Below are 15908 nucleotides of genomic sequence, written 5' to 3'. Positions count from 1 at the left end.
GGAGAGATAATGTAGAAGTTAAATGAAGTAGAACAGAAGGCACTATGTCACCCACTTTTCATATCTGCCTTGGAAACTAAAGTTGGAGAGACGCAGTACAGTCCTGTGGACTTGCTGAAACTGAGAGATTTATAGGAAAGTGACACAGGTTTTAGAGACACAGTGCCTTTTAGAGGTTTTAGAGACAGGTTTTAGAGACACACTTCTACATAGTGTGGAAGGCCCTGAGAGGGGAAAGTGCATGAAAGAGACACAGAGTAGCAAAATAATCCAGTCATTCGGTTTGGCTTATGCATTGAAACATACTGGACTTCACGGTGAATATTTGAATTCTTACCTGAAAAGTCTGGAAAATCAGGACATGTTAAACATTTTGAATAATGATGGAAACAAATCTGATTATCACAAAGATTAAACCAGCAGTGATACACTAAAGGAGTATATTAGGAAGAAATTGGAAGGAGGCTCAGATATTTTGACAGAAGAGAAAACATATACTAAACATCTACAAAGATAGCGGGCTTTGTCTCATTTAATCCCCAGAGCATCCACATAAGCTAGGCTATTGATTCCCCCTCATTTTTTTTTAATTAAAGATTTTTATTTATTTATTTGACAGAGTTCACAAGTAGGTAGAGAGGCAGGCAGAGAGAGAGAGAGAAGGAAGCAGGCTCCCTGCTTGAGCATAGATCCCGATGTGGGGCTCGATCCCAGGACCCTGGGATCATGACCTGAGCCGAAGGCAGAGGCTTTAACCCACTGAGCCACCCAGGCGCCCCCCTCATTTTTTTTTTTTTTCAGGTGAGGAAAGGCTCATCTGAACAGGAGGAGACTAAGACTTAAACACATTAAGTAGTTTGTGCCACAGCACATGGCCATCAAGTTGTGGGTGGGGAATGTAAACCAGTGTGAGAGCTATTATAATAGCTCAGTCAGATTGTATATAAGTCCTGGTGGGACAACATGGCGGAGAAATGGAAGGAAAAGATAGAAATGGGAATTCAATCTGAGAGTATCGTACTGTGCAGATGAAAAATGCAGCTGCAAATATAATCCTGTATGTCTTCATAGGATCATGAGCTGATCCCTACCTTTGCTGACTCAGCTCCATGGCAGTAAGTTACATGGCGGGGCTCAGGGGTGATAACACATAACTAAAATACCTGTAGAAATGTGACCCATGTGTCCCATACACTCAAAAGTTTGTGTGCGGATGGTTTGTACAAACTTCTCCACAAGTTCTCTAGAATGATGTGTACTAATGATAGTCAAGAGAACTCCAGAATGGCTGAGTGTTATGATGAAATGTACAGGAACCATCCATTGTCTCCTTTTTTTTTTTTTTTTTTTTTAAAGATTCATTTATTTGACAGATAGAGACCACAAGCAGGCAGAGAGGCAGGCAGAGAGAGAGAGAGAGAGAGAGAGAGGAGGAAGCAGGCTCCCCGCCAAGCAGAGAGCCCGATGCGGGGCTCGATCCCAGGACTCTGAGATCATGACCTGAGCTGAAGGCAGAGGCTTTAACCCGCTGAGCCACCCAGGCGCCCCCCATTGTCTCCTTTTGTCACACTTCTGCTGCGAACACTTGACAGCGGGCTCCTCCCTTCCTCCTCATATTACATGACTGATTCTGCATCCAACTGTTTCTTTCACTTTCTCGTAAATAAGAGTAGAGTTCATCTTCCCAAATGTTAACAAATTGGCTTTTTTTCCCCTGGAAATAGTTTAGATTTATATGCAAACCAGATAATGCCTTTGGCTTGGTAAACCAGTTCATAGAATTGATGTTAGAATTTTTTTCTCCCAGAAATAAACAAAGAGGGACCCCAACTTATTTGACTCATAAAGTATACCCATATACAGACTTAACAATTACATAGAGGAAGGAAGTGGTAGGAACAATTAAGTCCTACAAGTCTTATAATAAAATGTTTAACCTTGATTTGATCACTGTTTAGACACTGATTTTCTTTTGTCATTGCTTATCATCATGAACATTTACTTTTGCCAAGTTACTTCACGTAGTATTCTCTAAATAAGTAATGTGTATTACTCCTTCATTCTCACTGTTTTTATTGCCCTCCATGACCCCTTACACATGAGCCTCTCATATGAAGTAGCATCAATCTCTGTCCGTTAAAGTTGAATCCAAACAAATGATCATCTCCAGTATCCTTCTTCAGTGACTCCTTCTCCAGCTTCACTGGAATTTCCTAGGAATATCACAAGAAATTACCACAAACTTGATGGCTCAAATTTATCCTCTCACAGTTCTGGGAGTGAAAAGTTTATGGCAGAACCATACTAACTGCAGATACTCTAGGGAAAAGTCTTTCTGGCGTCTTCAGATGTCCAGTGGCTGTCAGTGATCCTTGGTGTTTGTTGCTTGGCTTGTAGACACATCACTCCAATCTCTGCCCTCCTGTGGCATTTTTCCGTGTCTCTAAGAGCACTGTCATTGGAGCTATCCAATGTGATGTCATCTCAGTCCTTAACTTAGATACATCTATAAAAGCCCTATCTCCAAGTTAGGCTCCATTCTCAGGTTCCAAATGGAAGTGAAATTTGGCGGGGGACACTGCTGAACCCACCACACCATCCTAAAGTGATCTCTCTCTCTCCTCTCATCTTTTTGGTTCATAAGGTTGACCAACATCATGCATTTTGTGTTTGACTATAGTGTTATCTGTAGATTGCTATTACTGTTACATCTTGCTTTGTGAGATGTTAAAAACAATTTTTTTTGTTTTTTTTTAAATTTTTTTTTTTTAAGATTTTATTCATTTGAATGAGAGAAACAGAGAGAGCACAAGCAGGGGGAGAGGCAGAAGAGAGGGAGAAGCAGGTTCCCCACTGAGCATGGAGCCCAAGGTGGGGGACTCAATCCTGGAACCTAAGAATCACGACCTTAGCTGAAAGCAGACACTTAACCTTCTGAGCCACCAAGGCACCCCATGAGGGAACACTTTAGAGAAGAAAATATATGTAAGGGTGGGGAGGCACCCCTTAAACAATGTAATTTTAAAAACTTTACTCACGTTTTCCTTGGAGCCATCAGATTTACAAATATTTAAACACAGTACAATTATATTTCTTTCTTTATGATATATACATTTAAAAATATTTTTGCGTAAATGAAATTGAGCTCGTATTTCATTGATGTGTCACATTTTTACCGTTTTATATTAATAAAAACAATAGCTAGCAATTAGTGTATCTGGCACTTGATTACACATTCTTATGTTATTTAATTCATACACCTACTGAGTGAGATAGATTATTAGTATCATTCCCATTTACTAGTTGTGGGAACTGAGGCTCTGGAAGATTAACAGGCCAGTAAATAACAGAATTAGAATTTGAAGCCAGGTCTATCCAATTCTGAAGACTCAACTTTTAGTTAATACTCTGTGTAGCCTAACTCATTCTGCTAAAACTCAGTAAAAATCTGATGGTGTCACTGAAGATGCCATGAAAATATTTTTAATGATGAGACTTATTATAACTGTCAAATGTTAAATGCATTGACTTTGAGAGAAAAATCAAATGGTGAATAAATTACATCTCCATTTATTGGAAGGTCTTTTTTTTTTTAATCTGTCATTAGCTTTAAGCAATTTAGACAGCTAATAATCCTTTGATATATACCTGAGATCTTAAGATCATATATATAAACAGAGAAATGTCAGAGACATATCCTTCTTCTTTTTTTTTAGAGATAGATCCTTCTTATAATTCTTTAGTGTTGTACCTTTATAAATTACTGTTGATTTAGAACAATTACTTGAAACAAATGAGAATAATAATGAATATTTAACTTAGTTATAGGAATGAAGTTGTCCCTCAAGTTGTCCTTTACATAGATCATCATGCTTAAAGTGTGTGATTAGTGTCTCAAGGAGTCATCAAAAATAGTTTCTCTCAGCCGTATTATTTATTTCTCCATGTCAGTATGTTAATGGCATACAGCACGTCTGTGAATGAGATATTACTTATTCAGTTACCTGAAAAAGATACTTGTGAAAGCATTCTATTCCTAGTCGCAGGCAGGGAATGTACTTTAGCCTTTGGGCTTCTGAATATGAACTACCACACTTAGTCATCACTTTCTGCCACTACCTGATTACTTAATTCTCTTTTCTGCCCTGTCGTTCACCTTTGGGAAGCCACCTAGTTTCCAACAAAACATCCTTTTTATGCTTGGTAATATTTTTAAAATTGAATTCAGATTGTTTCTTGAAATGTCACAATCTGCTCACTTCGTTCTAGTGTTCTTTCCCTAATGTGCGTATCTTCTCAATCTTATAAATCATATCCCTCCCCATACTGGGTCACATATTTGTTTTAGAGCAGTAGATGTTTCTTGTTGTTCTTAAGATTTTGTTTATTTGTTCGAGATAGAGATAGCGAGAGAGAGCACGAGTCAGGGGGGCAGGGAGAGGCTGAAGCAGACTCCTCATTGAGCAGGGAACCCGAGGCAGGGCTTGATCCCGGCACCCTGGAATCATGACCTGAGCTGAAAGGAGACGCTTAACTGAATGAGCCACCCAGGCACCCTGAGCAGTAGATATTTCTTAGCATATTGCAAATGACATGAAGAGATTGTTAATGCCGGACATTAGGTACAAAATTATTGGAACTATGTCTAGAAGCTCAGTAGTCTACATAGTGGAATAAGTTAAATAATACAGCTATAAACCAGCTATGGCGATAAGGAAATGAATAAAGAAAACTGACCGATATTAAGAGAATTACAATTCAGGTCATTCTTTTTTTCTTAATAAGCAATAGAAAAATGGGCCAAATATTGTTTCTCTGAGTTTTAGCACTTGCTGGTTGCATGTGTTTTTTATTGGGTGTGCGGTGTTCTGGTGAAATAAGTGCTTTTCTGACATTTTTTCACGATCTTCGCCCTATTTTGTAGTTAATACGACATTCAACAAATAATCCTTCCTCCGTCTTCCTCTGATTGCTTCAAGGTGACGACACAATGACAGGCGATGGGGGAGAATACCTTCGGCCGGAGGATCTGAAAGAACTGGGTGATGACTCGCTACCTAGCAGTCAGTTCCTGGATGGCATGAATTACCTGCGGTACAGCTTGGAGGGAGCCCGCTCCGACAGGTAGTCCCCTAGTCCTGACCCTTGGTATCAGCCAGAGGCAATGAGACCCTTTTTAATGATGATAATAAAAAAAAAGTAGACATAATTAAGGATATTTAATACGTACGGCATGTTTTATATTACTGCATCCTCAAGCAACTTGAAGTGCCCATTTTAAAGAACGGGAAACGGAGGACTAGAGAGTTTAAGTGACTTAGTAAAAGTCAGACGACTAGTAAGAAACAGAGCAATAAGTAAAGAGCTCTCTACACTTCAGTATAGTGTTTGTAATCATTTACCACTTTTTTCTTAGGCGAATAAAAAGGACCATTTTACCTTACAGGTATTTTTGTTAGTGGCATAAATTATGTGACTGAAAGGGTGTTGTGAAGAAGGATGAAAAAGAAACAAATTCAGAAAGAAAGTGCCTGAAATTGACTTGCATAAAAAAGAATTAGACCCAAATCCTCCAAGATCTTGAATACAAAAGCAATCTGAGCAAAATCTGAAGGAGCACAGGTTTTATAGACAAATCTGAAGAGGTTTATGTCATATTTTGCAGTATAAAATTTCTGATTATTACAAACTAACACAACTGGTGTTTGTTATTTTTTGAGGCAAGATGAATAAGAACATTCCATGGTACTTCATCAAAAGATTGACTGCCAATTTAGGTTAACATATGGTTGTCCATATAGTGTAAAGTTTTTCACTAGTCAGTAATCTTAGGTTTGTAGTTTTAATCTTGGCTGTATTCTAAGCTGTAGTTGACATATTTGTAGTCTAAGAAATATATACCTTAAAGTGTAGTTAACTCTAAATGAATAATTAGCAAAAACAAATTTTTCTTGGAGTTTTCTAATGAACATCAATGCCTCTTCCCTACTTTCTTTTTTTAAAAATGATTCAGTGTGCATATAATCAGTACCTTTCTGGGCTGGCTTGTGGTAGGTGCTAGAGGTACAGACATGACTGGACTTGATTGCTAAAATCATAGTTTGGTGGGATGTGAGAGGAACTAGGCTAGTAGTACCCAGTATAACTGAATCCCCAGGGTTCAGGCTTCCTAGAGGAGTTGAGCCCAAACTGAGACACAGTGATGGGTAATGATGGTGAGGAAAAGGTGAGGAGGGCATTCGAAGCCTTAATGAGATCATGAGCAAAGGCTCATGGTATATGAGAGAAGGAACAGCACATTATTGTTAGAGCATAGTGTGAAGGAGGGGAGAGCTTGTCTGCATTTTGGATGGCTCCCTCTGACTATACACTTAAAGGATAAGTTTTAGAGAGAATTGTCAAAGGGCCAAACCTGGCAGTTACAAGCATCTGAAAAACTATGGCAGGAATATTAGCTGAAGCTGTTAAGAGAAGACTTGACCTTTAACCTTAGTGGTAGCAATCATGGAGAGAATTTGGGAAATGACAAATTTGAGAGCATATCTGTGAGGTAAAAGTAGCCAGATTTGGTGATGGATTTCATGGGATGGGTGAAGAAGAGGAAGAATGTTTGATTGACCCTTTGGCTTCAATGACGTAGATGGAGGGTGGTCCTTGGGGTCAAGAGACAGAAGAGGGAGCCACTTGAGGTGAGAGTGGGGGGACTGGGGACGGGACCGGTTTTTTAATATACTGGGTTCTGACATATAGATAGATGGAGGCATCACAATCTAAAATTTCTCAGAAAAGATTTCAGATTTGGAGAAAATGAAATTTATGGCTTTAAACAAAGTCATAATAATCTATAAATAATCATATCACTGTCAGAGGGAAAAAAAACCCCTTCATTTCCAGCATGGTCTGTTTTATCAAGTTCTTGATCTGATCCTTTTTCCTTCTTTGAAAGTACTAGGTTAAGAAAGATTTAGAACAATAGTTTCCATAAAACAGGGTTCATGGTTTGATCATTCTACTTAAACTGAACACTTACCAGCATGTAAAGATGGGGTATGGAACAAACAAGCCATGGTCTGTTCTCCAGGTCCTCCCTAGCATTTCTAGAACCCCAGATTGAATTCATGATTTCCAACATGGACTTATAGGCAACATCTCATTTTCATGGATTTCTTGTTTCACTGATTTTTTAAAAAAAAATTCTTTATGCAATTCAATGGGAGTTTTCTTTTTTTGGTAACCATTTTTACTTTTCGTTATTTATTTGGTATGCTTTCAATAGTACCATGCCCAGGTAGGTATTAAATAGCATGAAAACACTGTGACACTTCCTGGATACATCCACATTTCCCTGCTCACTGTGCAGTGTGTGTGGTATGTGTGTGTGTGTATGTGTTGGCAGGAGGTGCTTTATATTCTAGAATTATGGATTTATTCTCAAATCAGGATTTTTACCTATTGAACTGGATAACTGAGCTAGAAGGGTGAATATATTACTAGAATAGAAGTCTGTGACAAGACTCTGGCCTGACTTTTACTGTCACAGCCCCACCTTGTGGTTGATAAAACATTAGCATGACTTCCCCCAAGGAACCTAATCAGTCTGTGTATGGTTGGACATGGTAGAAAAACCATTCTGATGCCTAAATTTTACATGAATGCAGGAGAACAAAAATATGAATAATTTAATGTAAATTGATAAAAATATATCCAAGTTCTTATTATTTAGATTTGATGTCCATTTTATTATTGCTTACAAATTAAATTTAGTGTAAAATGCTAAGTATCAATGGGCCACAGAAGCTTTTCCATGCATTAAGCAATTGAAATTTTTAGGTTCAAAAACTTCATTAATTGGGGGCACCTGGGTGGCTCAGTGGGTTAAGCCGCTGCCTTCTGCTCAGGTCATGATCTCAGGGTCCTGGGATCGAGTCCCACATCGGGCTCTCTGCTCAGCGGAGAGCCTGCTTCCCTTCCTCTCTCTCTGCCTGCCTCTCTGTGATTTCTCTCTGTCAAATAAATAAAATCTTTAAAAAAAAAAAACTTCATTAATTGAACCTCTAATACCACAGCTTCCTAAGATAGTAATTATTATATTTTTCGATGAAATTACAGACTACCTATTATGTGTCCATGAAGTAGTTTCCTATAGTGCAGAGAATTAAAATTTAAGACCATAACTTTTGGCACAGCCCTTCATTGAACAGCACATACAGACTTATACTCCTATAGATATGTGTTATTATGAATTTATTAACTGAATGGGATGACCTCTGACTTAATGAAAAAGAAATGTATTGGATCGTAAAATATTTAACCTTGTTTCTAATGTTTTAAGTCAGGATAGACAATTTTTTACCCAGAGACTTGAATTATTCCTGATGTTTCTCCTGATCATTATTCCATTATAGTAATTTCTCTACTGCTGGAATATTCTAACTTTATTTATTTAAGTACATTCTATATATCAGAGAAAAGAGCAGTTAGAAACTATAAACATTGATTAAACATCCAATTAGCATTTTAGAAGGCATTAAACAGTAAGCCAGTAACACAGCAGTAGAGATAGTTAGGCACAGTTCCAACTCGTTCCTTCTCCCTTGCTCCCTCTCTTTCCAACTTTTCTCACTCCCTGTCTCCATATCCTAATATTTTTCTCTCTCTACCCTAATCTCCTTTTGGTTGTAAGTCAACTCTTTCTTTTTTTCCTTCTCTCTTCTCTCTCTCCTTTTTTTTTTTTTTTTTTTTTTTTTTTTTCTTTTTCTCCTGTTGGGGCTTTAGGAAGGACAAAAAATAACACCAATACCCCTTTTCCCCTCCTGATTCAAACCTCTTGAGAGAGAGCTCGGTATCAGGTAGATAAATATCAAAAATCCACCTTTATTACTGGTATATTGGTTGCAAAATGCAGCTCTGTGCTTGGAGCCAAACGAGCTCTTTCATACCTCATTCCTACAAAGACAGACATCCACCCAGCTATGGTGTCTCCCCGAAAGTGGCAGTTGGGACCTGGCTGCATTCTTTCCAAGTTTAGACCTTTGCAGTGGTGGCAGTTACCTCAGTGACTGGGTCTCTACTTGCTGTTGTGAGCGGGCATGTCTAGTCCTATACCTCAGTGCCTCTTGCACTGTTCATCCCTATCAATTAGCACCTTTGCATGTATAAAGTTACAGTTTGGATTTTTGAATCCTAAAGCCATAGATAGAGATTCAAGGTTAGGCCAGAGTCAATCCTAGCAGCCTGCAGCCTGTTTATGAAGTGCACCATCAAAACCCAACTGCACACCTGTAAAACCAGCCCCAATATCGATCGGCTGCCAGGACCAAATTAGATTTAGATTTCATTTCATTATAAGCAAAGATTTGTACAGGATCACTCAACTCCTTTAATTCATGTCACTTGCCTTCTAATATTCCAGGTCTGTTTTGGGGACATAAAAACTACAGCAGGGGGCGACTGGTGGCTCAGTCGGTTAAGCGACCTCGTCTTCTGCTCCGGTCATGGAGTCCCAGGATCCAGTCCACATCAGGCTCTCCGCTCAGCAGGGAGTCTGCTTCTCCCTCTGACCTTCCCCGAATCTCATGCTCTCTCTCACTCTCTCTCTCAAATAAATAATCATAATATTAGAAACATTTTTAAAAATATTTATTAAAAAAAAAAAACTACAGCAGAATAGGAAGGAGAGGCCCTCAATTACTATGAATTATCTTCGAAATGATGATTTCCTCAAAGATAATTGAAGTTGGCTATATTGACATCTCATAAAAATGATAGTATACAGCTTACAATATTAGGCCTATTTGAAAAATGAAAATAGCTTCTACTAAGAAATATGCTAACCTGACACTTAGTCCATAATTCTACAGTGTTTCACTGGCCAAATACCCACAGGCTGAAAGTAAATGAAACTTTGCTTCTATAAATATCGTGAACGCTTGCATATCTTTTCCCCTATGGGCTTTGGGCTACTATTTTGAATATGGATATTTAATTCCTGGACCACTACGAATAAAATATAACTTCTGTGAGACATCAGTCTATTTGCCATTTGATCGTACAAATTGATTAGGAAGGAATGAATTGCACTTATGCAAATGTCAGGTTTTGCCCATCACATTTGCATCTATAATTCAGAACTCGGAAATTCCGAAGTATCCAAAATATAAACCATTGATTCCCAAGGCCTAAATCCCATGTTGAAGCCAAGCCTCGTTTTCAGTTGTGTCTCTGGCAGTTTGTTTCTGTGCTGACAGATGTGTCCGTGTCCTGGGCTGGTGCTTGGACTTGGTTTCTTGCACTCTTGCGTCTTATTACCACAGCAACCAGCACTCTTTGGTGCCTCCCTTGCCACACAGAGGACGTGCAAAGGGAACAATGCTGCCTTTTGAAATTGCATTGTTGGAGACACCAGAGACAAACAAGAGGAACTCCACTTCCGCAGGAAGCATGCCTCTGGCCACAGTTCATTTCACTCTGTACCTTCCAGGGGAATGCACCCGCGGGCAGTCGCTCACAGTTGGAGAGGAGGGGAATGAGGCATGCAAAGAATGGAAAATGAGCGAAGAGGAAACCCCGCGCTTTCGTTCTGTGCTCTCTGAGGGTGGTCTCATTCCCCCCACCCTCTCGTATTTTTCTTAGTTGCAGGGAGGTTAACGTTTAACACAGATTGAACCAGTCTATTCTGGCATGATTTCCTGTGTGAATCTCTGGTCCTGGCAGTAAGTGAGCTACAGTTTGCTGGTTTCAGACATTTCTGGGGAGAAAATAAATCAGATTAGAAGTATCAGATTTTAACTTCTGGATTCCCTTGTGCCCTTGCCATTGAGTGCTAGGAACCAGTCAAAAGATGTGTTCCTTTAGTTGTTGCACAGAGAGGTAGGGCGACACAGAGACCTGTGTTTCCTTCTCCCACGGTTGCAAGTTGTGGCCCCCTGGAAGTTGCACTGTTAGCTAATAGCACGCTTTTTTCACTCTCCTGCTCGGCTCATCCTTCCATCCTCCCAACCCTGCTCCTGCTGTTGGTATATGACCATGGCCTCCTGCCAACCTACCAGCCTCCGATCCTTCAGTTCCGACAGGTCTCACACCCTGAGCCATGCCTCTTACCTGAGGGACAGTGCCATGATTGACGACACAGTTGTCATCCCCAGTCACCAGGTACGTGACTTTTTACTTTGACGTTTCAGCTTTCCGGAGAGCTTTCCGACGGTACCTGTTGCTGGAAATGTCCAGAGAAAGTTTTTCTGTCTGAAAAGAAATCATCTTAATTCAGTTGACAAGCTGGGATAAGAATTGGAGGGCTTTTCTCAAGTGATATCTATACGCTGCTTGTTACTTCAGCTAGACTGAATTCTTCTGTGGAGGTTACATGTGAAAATGAGTGTCTTTCTGAAAATCTGGAAAGGAAAAAGGAAAAAGTGAGATAGGGTACATTGAAGGTAGGAAGTGAAAGGTACCTGTGAAAATATATCTTGTATTTAAAATTGTTATCTGTTATTAGAAAACCATTAGAGATTGTTATGGAACATTTTAATCTTAGATGTGATTTTTATCAGTTTCGGCTGGTTGGATATAGAGAAGTAGATGGGAATACCTGCTCTCTGCCAAGACGATTACACAAATGTGGTCTTACATCATTAGTATAATTTAAATAGCAATGTGTTATAAAAGATATGTTTTAATGGCTCGGTCTTATATTTTTAAATGAAAAGATGGTAATATCACCTTCCTGTGATACCACTTTTTAGAGTTCATTATATTCTATTTAAGTGAAGGAAAGTATTTTTATTAAATCCAGTGCTCTCTGTATTTAGGTGTCAACTCTAGCCAAGGAGGCAGAAAGGAATTCTTACCGTCTCAGCTGGGGCACTGAAAACTTAGACAACGTGGCTCTTTCTTCCAGCCCTATTCATTCAGGGTGAGTAAATCAATATTATGTATCCAGATCCAAGAGGTAAAAAGAGATGAGTGTGAAAATAACAGCTTTGTCCAGTAGCTTTAGCTGATGGCTAGCTTACAGGGGAAGTGACCTTTGTTTAAACTTGTAAATAACAAAGTTTTATCCAGTATGGACTCTACCTACACAAATGAACCAGCAAAAAGGGTTGAAGTCAGCATAGAAAAACTGACGTTGTTTTAAAGTAACTAGTAGAATTGCATCAGACAGCTTGCTCACTAACCAGAATAAACCGGTGGCCTCCTTACTGTACACATTTTGTCTTAAAGACATCTTAGAAAGAGGAGCAGGATCATTTGGTTTCTAGAAAGTTCTATGTACTAAGATTAACTGACTAGTTTAATAAATGCCTTTTCTCACATATCTGTGCACTTAAAATTATGTTTATGGAAGTTTGAATCACACAAATATATAGAGGAGTTCATATGCTGTTTGAAGTAGGAATATGTCAAAAAGACAACCACTTAGCTTCTCAGCCACCTTCTAAAAGTCATTCAGGTAATATTTATATCACTACTAAAGAAATGATGCCTGTTCATATAAACTCATGAAAAAGTAGGACTTTGAGTTAATAATTTCAAACATACTTAAAGAGGTTTGTAAGGTGTAAGAATTCAGTTATGCAGAAAATAATTTTCTTAAGGAGTTTCAAATTGTAACCCTCTTGACAATTGGGTTTTCCCTGACATTTTGGTAGTTTCAACCTGTGTAGTAATTTTATTATTATATATAACCTTTGAAAATATTTTTCACTTAATCACTGTCATTCTCATTTTTAAAAAGCCCCACTTTTATTTTATCTGTGCAATACTTTGATTTAACTTACTGTCCCAAACTCCTTATCCACAATCCCCAGAACTATTTTGAGTGGTAGATCCTTTCTTGTTTTTATTATTCTAAAACACTTGCTCAGAAAAATATTTGAAGATACTTGTCACTGAAAATTTGGGACCTTTTAGTCTAATTTTCTACTATAGGCTCCTAGAATGTAAAATTAGTTATACAGATACTGAAATTAATCATAATACTCTTTTCCTTGTTAAATAAGTAAAAGCCAATATCCATGCAAGAGTCATTTCAAGGGAATAAAAACCACGTTAAACCTCATCCAAATTTACTAACATATTTTTAGATCTAAAATGAAATAATTAAAATCTGACATCTGTACATTATTCTAAAAGCATAACATTGCATTATGCTCCTAAATTTCTCAACCATCCTAAGGGGGAAAAGAGGCTTGGACCTACAGTATCAGAGGATAATAGAATCTAGAAACCATAATAAAATATTTGAAGTCTATATGGAGTCTACAAAGTGACAAGATTATTTTAGGCAAAGTGTGATTAACTATCAGTAGCTGAATTTGCAAGAGTCAAGGTATTAAGTGATAATCCTTCAGTTTTCAAAACAAATACTTTAAAAAAGGAATTTCTTAGAATCTTTTAACTGCTGAAGGGCAATAAAATACTCAGCTTAAGTACATCAATATGCAAACTGATTGTATAAAATTAGATAAATGCGTAAGCAATTCTAGTTGACAACGATGAAATAAGAGTATCCAGTGGTTAGAAGTTAACCACTTGTTGAGATAAGGGTCTTTAAACTCTTGATCTGTAATAAACCAAATTTTCTATAAACTTCAAACATGACTACTGATTGTAAATAATTTTCAACTCTGGATGTACGTTAGAATCACCTTGGAGCTTTAAAAAATATACCCAGGCCCCAACTCAAACCAATTACATCCGAATCTCTGTTGCTGGGGCCTTAGCACGGGCATTTTCTACAAGCAGCAGTAGTCCTAATATGTGTGTTTTATGTATTCACCACACCGTTAGAAAGGAACAAATTTGCCTGATAAAGCTTCGATTATTGGGGAGATCTAGGTAATTAACCTAGATCTTTCTAGTTCTTTCACAAAAAGAACATACCTAGTTCTTTCAAAAAAAATTTTTTTAATCACTTCCATTCACTTATTTGTTCTTCCCACATTGTTGAATTCTACAAAGTACCAAACGTTGTGCCAGGCAGTAAGGAAAACAGATAAGCAAGATCTAGCCCTTACTTTTAAGAAACACACCTCTCTGTGGTTGGAAGATAATCCGTGGGAGAGAGATATCATGATGGTTAAGAGTGTGCTTTGGGGTTAGACCAGTCCTGACCCTGACACTCAGTATGTGAAACTGGGCAGGTTATGTAAAATATCTGAGTTTGTTATATTATGGACCTCATAGAGGAGGTTTGTGGATTAAATGCTTCTTAAATAATCAGCATTTTGCCTAGAAAGAGTAAGTAACTCAATAGATTATAGCCATTAGTATTTATACAACCCTCATATACATCTTCCAAATCCTTCACCAATTCCAAATCAGTTAAGCCGAATGTATTCTGAATCCTCTAAATGACAAGACCACTATAGTACACTTTATAATAGTAACGTTTAACCTGTTATTTTTGTCAGGTAATCAGTCATCTAGCAGGGTCTCTAGAATTTGAACACAATGCAACAGATGACTCTAATGGGATGAATACTTATGTTGAAAACACAAGGATTTTGAGTGTCATGGTATTTGAAAGCTACCATGATATTAATGTATATGAATAACTTTCATAATATCATCTAATAATGATTTCTTTTTTTCAACTTGTTCATTATACATGATGTACCTGTGTAGTAGTAGTTTTTATGTATTTTTTAAGGAACTAAATTTTTCCTTAATTAATTGGGAGAATTCTGAAGCCACTTCAAAATGATTTTTAGACAGAGGAGATAACAAAGTCAGCTTTTTGATGCACATGCTACTGATTTTGTGTATAATGTTCTATTTGATTCCATAAAGGGATTTTTGAGTAATAGAAGACACAACTTTTACCGATAAGCAATATTAGTAATTTTATTTTTCCAATGACTAATTGTCCATGACTACTAAAGAGTAGGTATCAGTGCTTAAAAAAAATCTGTTCTCCCCAATATATACAGCCAATATCTGGCCAAAGAAAGGCTGACAAATAAAAATTTTTGTTTTTGTTCTTTGGATTGTGTTACTGATTCACAATCTAATCAATAGTCATTTCTAGCATCCCAGTCATGATCATATCAACATAAGCTTGGGCAAGAATTTGAATTTTATAATTCTTCTCCATTTCAGATGTGCATAATGAATTAACAAATGAAAGGCACAGTTTCTAGTAATAGTTTTGTGATTCATTTTAAATGTTATTATTTCAGTGGTGTTATTTATATAGTTCCTTAATGCCAGCCAAGTGCCAACAATTAAATGCCACTTCATGATGTTATGTTACAAAATATTATAGTAACTAGAAGTCCACAAGAAAGTGATCTTTTAAAGGGCTTCTTTTTCATAAAAACATGTTGATAATTTTGCTGTGAACCTAAAGCTACTCTAAAAAAATAAAAGCAGTTAAAAAAAAAAAAGACAAAACCTGTGAAGGCAGTTAGCTCAAATAGTGGAAGTTGATCTTAGAAACTCAAGAAAGTCAAAACTGTTTCTCATTTGACAGTGTTAATATTTATCACATACTTAGATCAGTTAATTTAGTTGTTTATATATTTCAAACACCCTAGTTTTTTTTAAGGTACAGGAAGGTAAATTCCTTTGGATGAAGAAAATTATTATTTTTTAAGATTTTATTTATTTATTTGAGAGAGAGAGAATGAGCGCGCATGAAAGGGGGAAAGGCAGAGGGAGAAGCAGACCCCTTGCTGAGCAGGGAGACTGATGCAGGGCTCCATCCTGGAATTCCAGGATCATGACCTGAGCCGAAGGCAGTCACTTAACCAACTGAGCCACCCAGGCACCCCAAGGAAATTATTTTTTAAGTGTCAAAACAACTGTTTTTTAAGGTTGGATTTCTGGTCCATTAAGCATGCATCCTTTTGTATATTGTCAGGTGCTGAAAATGCAAGGGAATCATATGTGAAAACTTAGGGAGGGTT

At 37.6% G+C, this 15908-nt stretch overlaps 1 protein-coding gene across 50 annotated transcripts in view; it reads left to right on the top strand.

The window, feature by feature from the left end:
* ANK2 (ankyrin 2) overlaps window positions 1-15908 on the top strand; it is a 337670-nt gene that overhangs the window by 266140 nt on the left and 55622 nt on the right. For 22 of the 50 annotated variants that reach the window (XM_045997625.1, XM_045997636.1, XM_045997652.1 and 19 more), the window contains 3 exons: window positions 4980-5124; window positions 11049-11151; window positions 11808-11911. In XM_045997625.1, the coding sequence (XP_045853581.1) occupies window positions 4980-5124; window positions 11049-11151; window positions 11808-11911 (352 nt within the window). Of the gene's footprint in view, window positions 1-4979; window positions 5125-7276; window positions 7289-11048; window positions 11152-11807; window positions 11912-15908 lie in introns of all 50 variants that reach the window. The other 28 variants (XM_045997648.1, XM_045997631.1, XM_045997614.1 and 25 more) reach the window with 2 other exon arrangements.

Source organism: Meles meles, chromosome 2, assembly GCF_922984935.1.
Source record: "Meles meles chromosome 2, mMelMel3.1 paternal haplotype, whole genome shotgun sequence".
In the NCBI taxonomy this organism is placed as follows: domain Eukaryota; kingdom Metazoa; phylum Chordata; class Mammalia; order Carnivora; family Mustelidae; genus Meles; species Meles meles.
Note: the sequence above shows the minus strand (reverse complement) of the source record. Positions and strands in the feature narration are given on the sequence as shown.